The sequence below is a fragment of the Urocitellus parryii genome, chromosome 6 (assembly GCF_045843805.1).
Source record: "Urocitellus parryii isolate mUroPar1 chromosome 6, mUroPar1.hap1, whole genome shotgun sequence".
NCBI lineage: Eukaryota > Metazoa > Chordata > Mammalia > Rodentia > Sciuridae > Urocitellus > Urocitellus parryii.
The window spans coordinates 96,669,033-96,684,098 of record NC_135536.1 but is presented as its reverse complement, the minus strand read 5'-3'; the positions used below and the strand labels follow the sequence as shown (position 1 = coordinate 96,684,098).

The window sequence follows — 15,066 nt, the reverse complement described above, 5'->3', positions numbered from 1 at the left end:
GCTACTACGCCCATTAAAAAGAAATGGCCTCCTCCAGAGCACTATTTTCACTATGTTGATATAAGACAGCAGCTTCTCCTTCCCATGAATCAATAATGACTTTATTTTTTTCCCCACAGTTTTCTTAATTTTCCCAAAATTTTCTTGAACTTGTATTACTATGGAAAGGATTCATTCAAATAAATTTATGACCAATAAGCAATTGCACAGGGTGTTTTCATGAAGTTTGACATTGAAGAAAATAATCATGATCTAAAATATACATTTGTTGTCCAGGTAGAATAAAGCATATTGAGCTAAGTAGATCAAGAGACTCTTTTATATTATAATAGTGGCTTGAAATTCAGTTCAATTATTTTAAAATTATATACATGTATAATATATACAGAATGATATTCCTCCTGGAAACACTTTGAAACCTGTGACTTCTTTTGCTGGATTTACGGAATGTCACAAGGCTAACATTTCTCTTCATTCAGAAAAAGGTGAGTAGTTTAACTTGATGGGTTGTTAGCTAACATATTTAAGCTTTACTTGTATTGTATGTTTGTCATATGCCTGAATAATGAATGGTCTGGGAATCAGAAGACAAAAGATTCTAGTCCAGTCATACTATAATCTTGAGATTAAGCCATATAATCCTAAACATTCTAATATTATTCTGAAATTGTTTAGTCTGTAAAGATGCAATATAAAGACTCAATTTTTTCAAATCTGCTGATTTTAGCTTTTACAAATTGAATACCATGTATTCAGCCTATTTTTTTGTTTAACTTTTTAAAATAGCTAATAAATTTGTTGATTTGAAATTAAAATATACATACTTGAAAAGTTCCCTTTCATGCCAATCTCATGTACTGCCACTATTATTTTTGTCTGCGTCTAGAATTTTATACTTATGTAGTCATATATAACAAATCTTTTCTCTCATATTTTACACAAAAAGTAACCTGTCATACTTGTTTTGCACTTTCTATACCATGGTGGTATTTCTGATATTTTTGGAGATGATTGTTGCATAGGCTGGCCTCAAACTTCTGAGCTGAAGCAGTCCTTCTGGAGCCTACCAACTAGCTGGGACTACTGGCACATGCCACTGTGTCCAACACAGCTGTTATTTTTTGAGTCAAAATTTTGTGTGTGTGTGTGTGTGTGTGTGTGTGTGTGTATCTCTAAAATTGACAAGTTGAATGATTATAAAAGTTACCCCTTATCATCACTTTTTTTTTTGGAGTGGGGGTGGACTAGGGATTGAACTCAGGGACACTCAACCACTGAGCCACATCCCCAGCCCTATTTAGTATTTTATTTAGAGACAAGGTCTCACTAAGTTGCTTAGGGCTTCACTTTTGCTGAGGCTGGCTTTGAACCCGCGATCATCCTGTCTCAGCCTCCCAAGCCACTGGGATTACAAGCATGCACCACCATGCCTAGCTCATTCTTTTTTGATATACTAAATTTACCAGTATATCATGACCAAGTTGGGTTTATTCCAGGAATGCAAGTTGATTTAACATTCAGAAGTATGATTACTATGATGCATGATCGTAGATAAAAGGAGGAAAGTCATAAGCTCATATCAAGAGCTTCAAAAAAGCCATTTGATAAAATTGTCTATTCATGGTAACATAAAAATAGAAGGAAGTTTCTTAATGTCAGTAAAGGTTATGTGCAAAATTTATCCCATTCATCATATTTCTTAATGAAATACTAAAAGCCCATGATGGAAAACAAGACAAAGATTCTGGCTGCTACTTTTTATATTTTATATTCTAGTGAGAGCAATAAAGCAAGTAAAACAAATGATAGGAAAGTAAAGAGGGGAAAAGTAATTGTGTCCATGGTACTTTAAGTGGATATTATTTCTAAAGTTTGCATTCTTGTAATGCTTTATCCTCACATTTCAGTTTTAGGCCACATCTATTGATGTTCTAAACAAGACAAGGACTGAACTTTGTTTTCCTATTATCTGTTCCCCAAAAACATACAAATATATTTTTACCCTTTCCAACCAGTATATCATAGTTTTGGTTAGTCAACAACCTGGATTCTCTGGTATTTTACTAAATTTCTTCAAATTATTCAGAGTATAATATATTCTGACATTATCACTATATTGAAAAGGTTTTCCTTGAGTCTTCTAATATACCTGAGACATTTGAGAGTAAACATTAGATACTTGTCTTTTTGTGTCTGGCTTATTTTGCTTATTAACTTGATATCTTGTAGTACCATATATTCTTTATCCATTCATTTATTAATGGCCCCCATATCTTGGCTATTATAATTATCCATAAATTTATTATCCCAGATGACAGCTTATTATTTTCTAGAAATCCTAGGGGAAGACAGAAAGATCAATTTACCTGTATTCATGTAAGGAATTTTATCTACTATATAAAGAGAGGGCTATGTGGCTCCCCAGAAGGTTCTGGGCCCCATTAAGACTGTCCATTTTACAATTCTAGTTCCAGTTCTTCTCATACATTAAAAGAATTCCAAAGGCCTGTGATCACAGGAACTGAAGAGAGTCACAGACCTTCCTGCTCCAGTTAGACCCTTGGTAGTTGAGCTGTTTGGGAGCTGCTGAGGCTTGCTTCCTGGTTCTGGTAGAGGTCCTGCTACAGATCGTGAAGCAACTGGTTTAGGTCTTAAGGTTGCTGTCTCTGTGAGGTAGAGGCAGGGGTGAGAGACAGTTCCCTTTATATTTGATCACTGCCATCTTGACCTGATCCTGTTTGGGATCTGCAGCAGCATTCTTGTGTATCCCCCATTCTGATCTTGAAATTGAGGCGTCAGTACTTAAACTGCTTTGGGATCAAGTCCTTTTCCATGAGCCAGAAGTCAGCCATGCTCATAGCTCATTTGTTGGTGTCTCTCAGCTTCCCCTAGTCAATGAACTCCTCACTGTAGCCCCTCATCTTGTCCACACGCACCCATGACACCTGGATTCATTCATTTGTGTGTCGCTAGTCCTGTGAGCAGGTTTCACAAAAGGTGGGTGTGGGACTCTGGCCAAGGCCCAGGCAGCAAAATACACTGCCATTGGAGATAGTGGCAACACAGCTAGCCACATTTTCCCCCTTCTCCCCAGATACCTCTTTTACATGCTGTCATTATTTCCTTGAGACAGACACCCAGGAATGATATAGCTGGATCAAATGGTAGTTCAATTTTTTGAGGAGCCACCGTATTGTTTTCCATAATGACTGTACTAATTTATATTCCCACCCATCATGTATAAGGGTTCCTTTTTCCCCCATATCCTTGCCAACATTTATTTTGTTTTTTGTTTTTATAATAATCATAACAAGTGAGATGGAATCTCAATGTGGTTTTGATTTACATTTTCCTTGTGGTTAAAGATAGCATTTTTTCATATACTGACCATTTATTTGTATTTCTTTTGAGAAGTGTCTACTCAGATAATTAGCTCGTTGACTAGATCACTTTTGTTTTTGTTTTAAATTTTTTTAGACATTGATTATTATGTCTTTATTCATTTATTTTTATGTGGTGCTGAGAATCGAACCCAGTGCCCCATACATATTAGGCAAATGCTCTAACACTGATCCAAAATCCCAGCCCATTTTGTTTTGTTTTGCATTCTTTACGTATGTTTTACATTAATCCTCTATCAGATGAATAACTGGCAAAGATTTTCTCCCATTCTGTAGATTATTTTGTCACTCTGGTGATTTTTTTTTTCCTTTGCTATACAGAAGCTTGTTAATATGATGTAATACCATTTGTCAGTTCTTATTTTGTTCCCTTAGCCATTAGAGTCCTATACAGCAAATTGTTGCCTATGCCAATATCTTGAAGTGTTTTTGATTTTTTGAGAGTTTCAGAGTTTCAGATCTTACTTTAAGATATTAGTTCCATTTTTGAGTTGTTTTTTGTACAGGATGAGAGATAAGAGTCTAGTTTTGGTCTTTTGTATGTGGGTATCCAGTTTTCCTAACACCATTTGTTGAAGAGGCTATCTCTTTCTCCAGTGTATGTTTGCATCTTTTTCAAGTATCAGTTGGCTATTATTGTATGAGTTTATTTCTAGGTCCTTGTTACTGTTTAGATATGAGGTGGCCCCTAAAAACTCATTTGTGAGACAATGCAAGAAAATTTATAGATGAAGTAATTGGGTTATGAGAGCCTTAAGTTAATCAATGCATTAAGATGCTGATAGGGGTTAACTGGGTGGTTACTTGGGTGGGTAGGGTGTGGCTAGAGTAGGTGGATGTAATTATGGATCTGTTGAGGAATTTTGTATCCTCTTGGTTCAATTTTGGTAGGTTTTTATATGTACATAAATTTACCCATTCCTCTAGATTTTCTGTCTTTTTGATGTATCATTTTTAAAACAATCCCTAATGATCCTATGAATTTCATTAATATCTGTTTTAATACCCTTTTTCTGGGACTGGGAGTATAGCTTGGGGGATATAACTCAGTGGTAGAATGCTTCCCTAGCATGCATGAGTCCTTAGGTTCTGTCACTAGAATGGCATAAAAAATGTGTGTGTGAGACATACACACACATACATACACATACTCTCACCCACTCTCTCCCCCTCTCTCACCCCCCTCTCTCTCCCCCACTCTCTCTCCCCCACTCTCTCTCCCCCCCTCTCTCTCCCCCCCTCTCTCTCCCCCTCTCTCTCCCCCACTCTCTCTCCCCCCCTCTCTCTCCCCCTCTCTCTCCCCCCCTCTCTCCCCCCCTCTCTCCCCCTCTCTCCCCCCTCTCTCCCCCTCTCTCCCCCTCTCTCTCCCCCTCTCTCCCCCTCTCTCTCCCCCTCTCTCTCCCCCCCCTCTCTCTCCCTCTCTCTCCCCCCCTCCCTCCCCCCTTTCCCTCCCTCCCCCCCTCTCTCCTTATTTGTGTCTTCTTACGTTGATTAGTTTAACTAAGAATTTGTCAATTTTGTTGCTCTTTTTGAAGAACCATCTCTTTGTTTCATTTACCCATTGTATTGTTTTAGTTTCTGTTTATCTATTTCTGTCCTGGTCTTTATTATTTCTTTCTATTGATTTTGGGTTTAGTTTGTTCCTGCTTTTCTAAGACCTTGAGATATATCATTAGGTTAGTTTATTTACTTGTTATATCCACCCCCTATCTATCTATCTATCTATCTCTCTCTCTCTCTCTCTCTCTCTCTCTCTCTCTCTCTCTCTCTCTCAATGTAGTTGAATGAACTCCTTTTCATTCTGCTTTTGCTATGTACTGCATATTCTAGGGTTGTATTGTTTTAATTTGTTCTGTTTCCTTAGACTACTAGGTTGAGCCCAGAGTCTTACACATGCCAGGCAAGCACTGAACTATGTCTTTATCCTTTTTAATTTTGAGACAAGGTCTCAGTAAGTTGACCAGTTTGGCCTCAAACTTGCCATCCTCCTGCCTGGGCCTCCATCACCCCAGCTATGCTTCAAAGGGTTTTTTAATTTTCTTGTCTTCAGTGACCCACCGTTTGTTCAAAAGTGTTGTTAAATCTCCATGTGTTTCTATAATATCTCTTGGTTTTTTTAAGTCTCATTCCATTATGATGTAATAAGCTGCAAGAAATTTATTAATTTTTTCAAATTTGTTAGGCCTTGCTTTATGGCCTAATATATGATCTGTTTTAGCTGTTGGATAAAGTATTTTGGAGGTGTCAGTTAAGAATTTGATCATTAGTGTAATTTAACTTTTTTTATTATTTTTTTGTTTGGATATCTGTTGGTGAGAGCAAGGTATTGAAGTCATCCACTATTGTTGTATTATGTCTTTTTAATGAATTGTTCCCTTTATCAGTACATGGTGACCTTCTTTGATTCTTCTGATTTTTGCTTAAAGTCTGTTTTGTCAGATGTGAGTATTACTCATCTTACTTCCTTTAGAATTCCATTTACTTAAAAATCATTTTTGTCCTTTCACTTTCTGTTTGTGTATGTCTTTGCCAGTAAGGTGAGTGTCTTGTAGGCGAATTGTTGGGCCTTGGTTTTTAATCCAATCAGCCAGTCTACATCTTTTAATTATTGAATTTAAGACCACTTGCATTCATGGTTATTATTGAAAGGCAAGCACGAACTTGTTCCTGTTGTTTTATTATTTTTTTTTCTGGTTGTTTTGAATATTTTGTTTGTATCTTCCTCTGTTTTTCATCTTAGATGTTTGAGGGTTTTCTATATTTCTAATGTTTTATTCTTTCCTAATTCTCGTTTGTTTATCTACACTGCTACTAAGATTTATTCTTTCTCTGCTGTCATGATCATGTTTATCTTTCTTCCTCTTGTGAGTGTAGGTATATTCTGTAATGCTGATTTAATAGTCATGAATTCCCTTAGTTTATGCTTATTATGGAAGATCTTTATTTTCATCCAATTCTGAAGGATAACTTTTCTGGTTATAACAAATCTAAGTTGGCAGTTATTTTCTTTTATGACTTAAAATACCTCATTTCATGCTCTCCTAGCCTTTAGAATTTTTGCAGAGAAATCTGTTATTCTAATGGGTTTGCCTTGAAATGTAACTTGGTACTCCTCTTTTATAGTTTTTAATATTCTTTCTTTGATCTGTACTTTTGGCAGTTTATAACATTGTGCAAAAGTTCTTTCTGGTTGTGTCTATTTGGAGTTCTAAATGCCTCCTGAACCTGAATGTCCATGTGTTTTCCAAGATTTTGGGAAACTTTCCATTGTTATTTCACAAGATTTTTTTTTAACATTCATTTTTCAGTTGTAGGTGAACACAGTACCTTTTATTTTTATGTGATGCTGAGGATTGAACCCAGTGCCTCACGCATGCTAGGCAAGCGCTCTTCCTCTGAGCCACAACCCTCACAAAATGGGTTTTCCAGGCCTTCAGCCTTTATAGTTCTTCTCTCTTGTCTATTCTAGTTATACATGTTTGGTCTTTTAGTAGTGTCCCAGAGACCTTGTATGTTCCCTTCATTCCCTCTTTTTTCTCTTTATTACTGTCTGAATGTGATAATTCTTCAACCTTGTCTTCAGGTTCTGGTATTCTTTCTTCATTTGATCTGGTCTGCTAGTGATACTTTCAACTGAGTTAATTTGACTTAATTTGTGCTTTCAATTTATTTGTTTGGTTCTTTTTCAAATTGTGTATCGTATTGACTTGCACATTCATGTCTTGCATTGCCTTCCTTAGTTCATTCAGCTGTTTATTCATGTCCTCTCAGAATTCATTGAGCTCTTTTCCCCCAATACTGGAGATTGCACCAATAGTGCTGTTCCACTGGACTACATCCTCAGCCCTTTTTATTTATTTATTTTTTTAATTCAAAGCAGGGTCTTGCTAAGTTTCCAGTGTTGGCCTTGAAATCACAATCTTCCTGCCTCACCCTTCCAAGTCACTGGGATTATAGGCATGTGCCACCATGCCCAGTAAGCTTTTTAAAAGTCATTCTTTTTGAGTTCTTTGTCCACTTTGCTGCTGTTAGAATTAGTTACTAGAGTATAACTTTACGAAGGGTCATGTTACCTTACTTTTTCATATTTCTTTTGTTTCTGTGTTGAGATTTTTCCTTTCTGTTGAAATGGATGTCTCTTCCACTTTTATACGAGGGCCTTCTTATTAGTAGCCTTCTCTGGACAATGTGCCCTGGGATACCAGTTGGTTATACAGTTTTGCGTCTAATTCCAGTTTGACTTAATAGGTTAGTTTCCCTGTAGCTTTCTTGGCTATGGTTTGTGGGTTTTGACACAATGTGTACTGTTACAGAGCCTCAGATAACCTGTTTTCTCTTGTAGGTCTCTCAAGACTGATCCCTCTAGTAGTTCAGGCAGGTGCGACAGAAACTGCAGAATGATTGGGGTGGGCCCCCTGGTTACTCCTTCAGTCTTGTCAGCAATGTGTGGTCTGGTAGGGTATGGGGATGAGTTATGCTGAAGGCTCCCTGTAGATTCATTGTCCACAACCATTGTGTTATTCCTCTCTGCTCTTGATATGGGAGTGAATGATCAGGAGTGGGACTTCAAGCTCCCTGCCATACCTACTTGGAGCTGGATTAATCGCTGGTTGTCTTCTCCCCCTGCCTTTTTTTGTAATAAATTGAAGGATCCACCAAGGTTCGAGCAGGACTAGGTTATGGCAGGAGTAAGGTGCAGTTTCTCTGAGGGGAGCTGGAAGTGTGGCTCAACTGCAGAGCACCCACCCAACATGCTAAAAGTACCACATTTAATCCCTAGCACTTCATGAAAAAAAGAAAGTAAATGTGACAACAGCAACAAAATAGAGAAATAAAGTAAAAACCAAATTAAAAACAACCATAGCACCAACAGCAAGAAACAAAAGGGGCAAAAATACTATCAAATAAACTAAAAAGTTAATTAAGTACAGTTAATTTAAAAAAAGAAAAAAGAAGAAAAACTAATAAAAGTTTAAAGCGAAAAGAGGAAAGCAGGGTAAATATAGATAAGTGGAAAAAATAAAAGACAAAAATTAAATTTTTAAAGAGAAGAGAGGGCTGGGGTTGTAGCTCAGTGGTGGAACTACCACACATGAGGCACTAGTGTTTGATTCTTAGTACCACATAAGAAATAAGTGGGTGAAATGAAGGTGTTGTGTCCATCTACAACTTAAAAAGAAAAAAAAGAGAGAAGCTAGGTATGCTGTGCATGCTTGTAGTCTCAGCAATTTGGTGGGGATAATGCAGGAGGATCACAAGTTCAAGGCCAACCTGGACAGCTTAGAACCTGTCCAAAATAAAAAGGACTGGAGATATAGCCCAGTAGTAAAGCACCCCTGGGTTGAATCTTCAGTTCCAGACACAGAGAAAGAGAAAATATATATACACAAAGGAAAAATAGTGGTTAAAACATTAATAACTTGCTCCCTGTTGGTATGCACAGATTGTGCAGGTAAGAGCAGATTACCTGCAGCCTATACAAGAACTTCAGTCTGAGAATTTTTGTCTCCTCCTTTCCTTTTTGGTGCCAGGCTTTCGGTGTGAATGGTTTCTGACAGGAGCCAGTTGGAATATCTCTCAGCTAGCCTACATACTAAAATAAACTAAGGTGAAACTCAGACCTCCCCAGGAAAGATTTACTCTGGAATTACTTGTGTTGCACACTCCAAGAATGGGGCAGATGCCAAGGTTATAGAATGTCAATGGAGCATGGAGTGAAATTCGTCTGGCACAGGTTCCCTCTGGTGTCTTTTGCATTGTGCACTCCAAGGGCAGTGCTGACAGGTTCTGTATTATGTCAAATGACTCTGGCGCTTTTTGTGCTGCACTCTTTTGAATAGGGAGAATCTATGGAGATCTTGCTCTCTGTGCTGGGGGAGTTGACAGTGGACTCAGTGTAGTCCACTCCCCTTAACTATGGTGTTCCTGAGACTTGGCTCCCTTGCTCCCAAACAAAATCATGTTCCCTAGATTCCTACAGCTGGCTTCCCAAAGTGCTAGTTTTAAAGGGGAAACATCTTGTTCTCATGTGTTTCCTCTGTCCTTTAAGCATAGCAGTCCAATTTTTCACTGCATAGAATTCTCAAAACAGTTTATATCAGAGGCTCTGTCCCTGGACCAAACTGACACTTAGGGCATCTCCCCACTGAGCTACTGTAGTAATATTGACATGGGAACTAAAGACGGAAAAATGCAAGAGGCTTTGACTAAGCAATATGCTCAGATAAGACCTTCTCAAGATGACTACCTATTACAGCACCAGGAGAATATGCTATGAAGTGTAGAGAACTTCCAGAGCCAGTTTGCCGTGCAGATCCCAAGTGCATTGACTGTATTTCTACCAGGTGACTATTCCTGAGTATGGTGCTCACTGGGCCTCTGCCTCATTCACCCATCCTCCCACTTCCCATCCTGGGTGCTTTGTTTTACCTTGTTCAACCATACGAAGTCTCTAGGTTGTTCCAAGTCTCTGTCCACTATTGAACTTCACCATTCTCCCACCGTCACCCGTCACACCTTTATTTGCATCTGCTCTTCAGTTATTTCATTCTGTCTCATGGGGAAGTGGGCAAGTTCTAGGTGCCTTCAGGATCTCCAGGGTGTCATCTTCAGTCACTTGGGGGGGTGGATATTCATTGTAACAGTCTTTGTTATAGCAAGAAATTGGAAACAGACCAAATATCTACTAGTAGGAGTTTCTTGACTTCTCTAGTGAAGGTAATATGGAACAAGAGTGAAAGACTTTTACTCATACTTTTTTTTGCAACACATAAATTTGTACACTTCTTTTTGTTTGTTTGTTTGGTGTGTGTGTGGTGCTGGAGATTGAACCCAGGGCCTTGTGCATGGAAGGCAAGCACTCTACCAATTGAGCTATCTCCCCAGCCCTGCAACACATAAATTTGAATACTCAAAATAAATTGAATAATTTGGGGGTTTGTTGAGCCTTGTACAACTCTTGTGTTCCATAGTGTTGGTAATAAATTATTTTATGAAGATTATATATAGCATACCTAGAAACACTTTTCATTTGATTAGTCAATATTTTTTAAATTTTAGTTGTTTGAGTTTTTATCTTTTCTAAATTTCTTTCAGTAGAAAGCAGTGGTAGAAGACCATCTACAGAAGATACTCAGGATGTAGATTCCAAAGCAGCTTTACTACCGGTTTGTAGATTTCTATGAAACAAATACATGTAAATGAATACATATTTATTAAAGAAAAGTTAATTGGTGGTACTGTTCTATATGAAATTATGAAAATTTCAAGGAAAATTTACCTTTGAAAACTTACATCAATGTTTAGTGGCAGTTATAGAGAAAATTTCTTTTGTAGTGTATAGTCAGGAAAAATTTTTGCAGAAGAAAGAAAGGCTGGACCTTTTTGTTTGAGTTAAAAAAAATAATTTCATGAGCTTATTCCTAGCCATTTGATTTTGCAAATTCCCTTTAAAAGTAAGACATCTGATATCCAAAACAAATAGCTTAGGAGAAATACAAATTTCTTTTATAGTCAGATATGAAGAAAGCAGTGTTAATATAAAATATTAACTTGATAGATTGTGTTGCTAAAAATCATGTTATTAAACAAATTTACATCAATGGAAAGGAGTTGGCCGATGGATTTTCACAGTAACAGATCCTCCTTTTTGGAGAAAAACATCCTGAACCTAAACTGCATGCTATTGCAACAAAGTCCCCTTGAAGATGACCAAATTAGAAATTTATATTAACAGTATTAGACACCTAATAACAATAGTAGTGTTTTGGGTTGTAGATAATAAAATAACTGCATCTAAAGTGGTTAAAAGGCATAAAGGAACATATTTCAAGACATGTGAAGATACATGGGAAGTGTATCTATTTGACTCGGAGTAGACAAAATTTGAAGAACTATAAAGGACTTGGAATATGTAAAAATTCAAATTCAGGATCCAAACTAGAGAAATAAAAATATTTATACCTAGAAACATCACCAAATCTGCTGGATAAAAACCATTATATATACAAAGAAGGCTAAGATAAAATGCCTATATATCATTAGCAATTGTTTTTGAATTTCATTGTTTGCATGATTTTAATTTTTCTGTTTGTACTTTGATATTCTTTTGGCAAGGGGCACATTATTTTTAGAATCATAGAAAGAAATGTATATTTTGTTACAGTAAGATTGTCATCAAACAATTTGTAGAACTAGAAAAACTATACTGTGGAAATAAGACTCCTGAAATTCTTTATTTCACCTTATGGTAGTTATATACATTTATTGTCTTATAAGTTCATTTATATGACACAAGGACTTCATATTGAATTTTTAACCCTTCATTCTTGAAACATACTTTAAGAAACAAAAGTGTTAAGCAGTTATGTTTCATCTAGAGATTTTTGGTTTTTGAGTTTTTGTTTGTGTTTGTTTTTAACTACAGGATTGGTTACAAGATAGACCATCAAACAGAGAAATGTAAGTAATCCTTTTTTCAGCTCTTTGCATTATCTCTTTAATGCTCCTTTATTTATAGGTGATGATTATTCTAGCATCTCATATCTTTATATAGATAAGATTGGGAAACATATAGTTATACTTTATAATTACATTCTACTAAATCTTCCTAATAGTGAAACAATTTTGACCTGATTTTTTTTAATACTGGGGATTGGACCCAGGGCCTCCTCACACATGCTGTGTAAGTGCCCTACCATCCATGATTTTATACTTAGTCTTGTTTCCAACTTGTTCTTGAATAAATTTGTTGAAGTTCAGTACTTAAGTTTTATATGTGATTAACTTCTCTGTCCATCATTCTAATCAAACTTTGCAGTTTCTTTTGGAAAATACTTCGATGATTAGAGCAGTAATACACAGTTTACATTAGAGAGCCTGTATATAGGAAGATTCACTAAAAAGCTGATAGGTAATCCAGAATCAAAAGGTGGAAACAAAAGGAAACCTGACAGATAACTGTCCTTGGAAAGTGAAATTTTTTACTACAGATAAAACTTAAGGATAAAAAAGAATCAAAGATAACTTCTGTGTGCCTAACTAGGAAGTAGTATTTTAGGTTTTCTAAGCAAATTTTTAAAGTCTTTTTTTGACACTAATTTGATCCTGGAAGCATGGAGAGTTAACTCTCTGATACAGACCACTTGAGAAGGGAAGCCAATTTGAAGAAATTATACATTCCAGTAAGAATCTGAAATGGTTGTGAATATATAGAGAAGAAAATAAACCATGTGCTACATAGGTAAGCAGCTCTTCAAAATGTTTGAGTAGCCTAGCCCTGAGTGGCATTTAGAAGACCTACCTTCATTCAGACCTCTTCAGGGACTGTTATCTTTTATAATCAAAGACACAGGATATAAATACAGAATAGGTGACTGGAAGTTGATCTGAATTCTGGTGTCTTAATAAGGAAATACTGTCTAACACAGTTGACCCAGAGAAGTATCCAAAAGGTTGGAGTTTGACTTTTGTAGTGCTAAGAAAAAGAGTGGTTATTAGCAGCAGGCAAAGGGATAATGCTTGTGTCAAAATAATTCCTATAAGCGAATAGTTATATGCTATTAAGGTAAAAATCAATCTTTAAGATTGGATGGAATATGAAAACTGGAAAGAGAGGCTGCCATAAGCCCTTTACTCCCGAGATCCTTTTGGATCTTGTCCTTTCTGTCATGAGCAAGGCTGCATAGCTGTATATATGGGTAGAGCAAAGCGTGGAACCCATTTTTCTGTTCTCATTCCACTCTTCTTTCAACTATATGTGGGTCTCTTATTTTGCATTAGAATCCTTGAAATTAAAAGAACTTCCACTTGGGGATGGGGTTGTGGCTCTGTGGCAAAATGCCTGCCTCACACATGTGAGGCACTGGGTTCGATCCTCAGCACTACATAAAAATAAATAAAGGTATGGTGTCCATCTATAATTTTAAAAATTTTTTTTAAAAAAAGAACTTCCACTTGTTGCAAATAGGCATTGTTATTAAAAATATTTTGAAGATTGTACAAAAAATTGACATTTGAAATTGAATTCTGCCGAATGACATCTATTACTCTTCTCTTGAGTTCCTTTCCCATCAGTACTATTGAAGTATTTTTAGAATCCTGGAAAGTCATTTCAAGACATTGTTATCACAGTGTTATGAATCTCCCACAAATACAGAAGTCATGAAATATTTTACTTTCTTAATATCTTACTTTCAGTTTGACACTAAACTAGGAATGGTGTTTATATAGGCATAAACTGGAGATACAATTTATCAATAAACTAACTCACAATAAGGAAGGGGTAGGAAGAATAGTAGTACTTTGGATTAGACAACAGGGAATGAAGGGAAGGGAGGAGGAATGAGAACAGGAAAGATAGAATGAATTGGACATTAATATTCTATGTGAATATATGATTACACAACAATGTAATTCTACATCATGTACAACCAGAAGAATGAGAAAAGTTATACTCCATATATGTACAAAATATGTCAGAATACATTCTACTATCATGTATAACTAATAACAAGTAAAAAAATATATTTTAAAAAGCAAGTAATCGATACAATAGTAGATGCATATGGATATATACATATCTATGTATGAATTAATAGTTGACTAAGGGAAAATGGCAAATATTCAAATGAATGTGAATCCAAATGTCAGAATACTCGTGATAGTCCTGTAAAATAGAAAAATTGAATAGTAGCCAGAACTAAAATGTGACACAGCTTTATATTATGCTTTTTATTGTTTTTTTTTTTTAGGCCATCTGAGGAAGGAACATTAAATGGTGAGTCTATGTGGTAAATTTAATAAGAAAAATTGAAAGTCATATATGACCTATTAAAGTCATTTGTGACCCTATTACCCTAAGCAAGAGATTTTAGACATCCAAGTTCAAAAAAGCCAAGGTAGCTAGAAAATTTTTCCCAGGAGTTTCTCATTAATACAGATGTTTTGCAAACAAACCAATAAACAATGATCTGTTTTCTGTCACTACCACTCTTTTATCCCTATTGCTCAGACTGTTTCTTCTCTACTGTTCATTGTTCTAGTAAATTCTTTAAGTCAGATATGTGAAACTTGAGGAAGTTATAATTTACTGCTTTGACTTTGCACTTCTAATCGTGTGCTATTGCATTTACCTCTTAAGTATTTCTAGAATCCATCCTCCACTGCATATCCTACTGTGTCTTCAGTTTAGACTATCATTTTTAGTATAAATATGCATTAAGAATAATTCAGTAAACCCTCATGGAATTCTCATAAAAAGAGTATACCCATGTAATCAACACCCAAAAAAACAGAATATTGTCAATATCCCAGCTCTTTTCTGGCTTCTTATTACAACCCCTGTATTAACACAGTGAAGTCATGTTGTGTGTGTGTGTGTGTAAATGTATGTGCGTGCACACTGTGTGTGTGTGTGTATATATATATATATACACACACATACATATATGTGGAATCATACAATATGTAATATTTGTGTATGTCTGGCTTCTAGTTATTTTTATGAAATTTATCAATGTAGGGGTGAATTGTGGTAATTTGTACATTCTTGGTACTTCATGTATTTCCTTATGTGAGTATATTAAATTTATCCATTCTAATATTTGATGAGCATTTTAGTAGCTCCCAGTATATGGCTGTTCTGATTTCTGTCATTATGAGCATT

General features: G+C 36.0%; 1 protein-coding gene and 1 pseudogene across 2 annotated transcripts in view; one reads left to right on the top strand and one right to left on the bottom strand.

The window, feature by feature from the left end:
* Positions 1–15,066, top strand: part of Trpm7 (transient receptor potential cation channel subfamily M member 7) — a 103,054-nt gene that overhangs the window by 75,831 nt on the left and 12,157 nt on the right. Inside the window, exons 29-32 of one of the 2 annotated variants that reach the window (XM_026393471.2) lie at positions 389–485; positions 10,500–10,567; positions 11,827–11,861; positions 14,153–14,178. In XM_026393471.2, coding sequence (XP_026249256.2) covers positions 389–485; positions 10,500–10,567; positions 11,827–11,861; positions 14,153–14,178 — 226 coding nt within the window. Of the gene's footprint in view, positions 1–388; positions 486–10,496; positions 10,568–11,826; positions 11,862–14,152; positions 14,179–15,066 lie in introns of both variants that reach the window. The other variant, XM_026393458.2, reaches the window with a different exon arrangement.
* On the bottom strand, positions 2,553–7,914 carry LOC113185335 (large ribosomal subunit protein bL17m pseudogene; annotated as a pseudogene).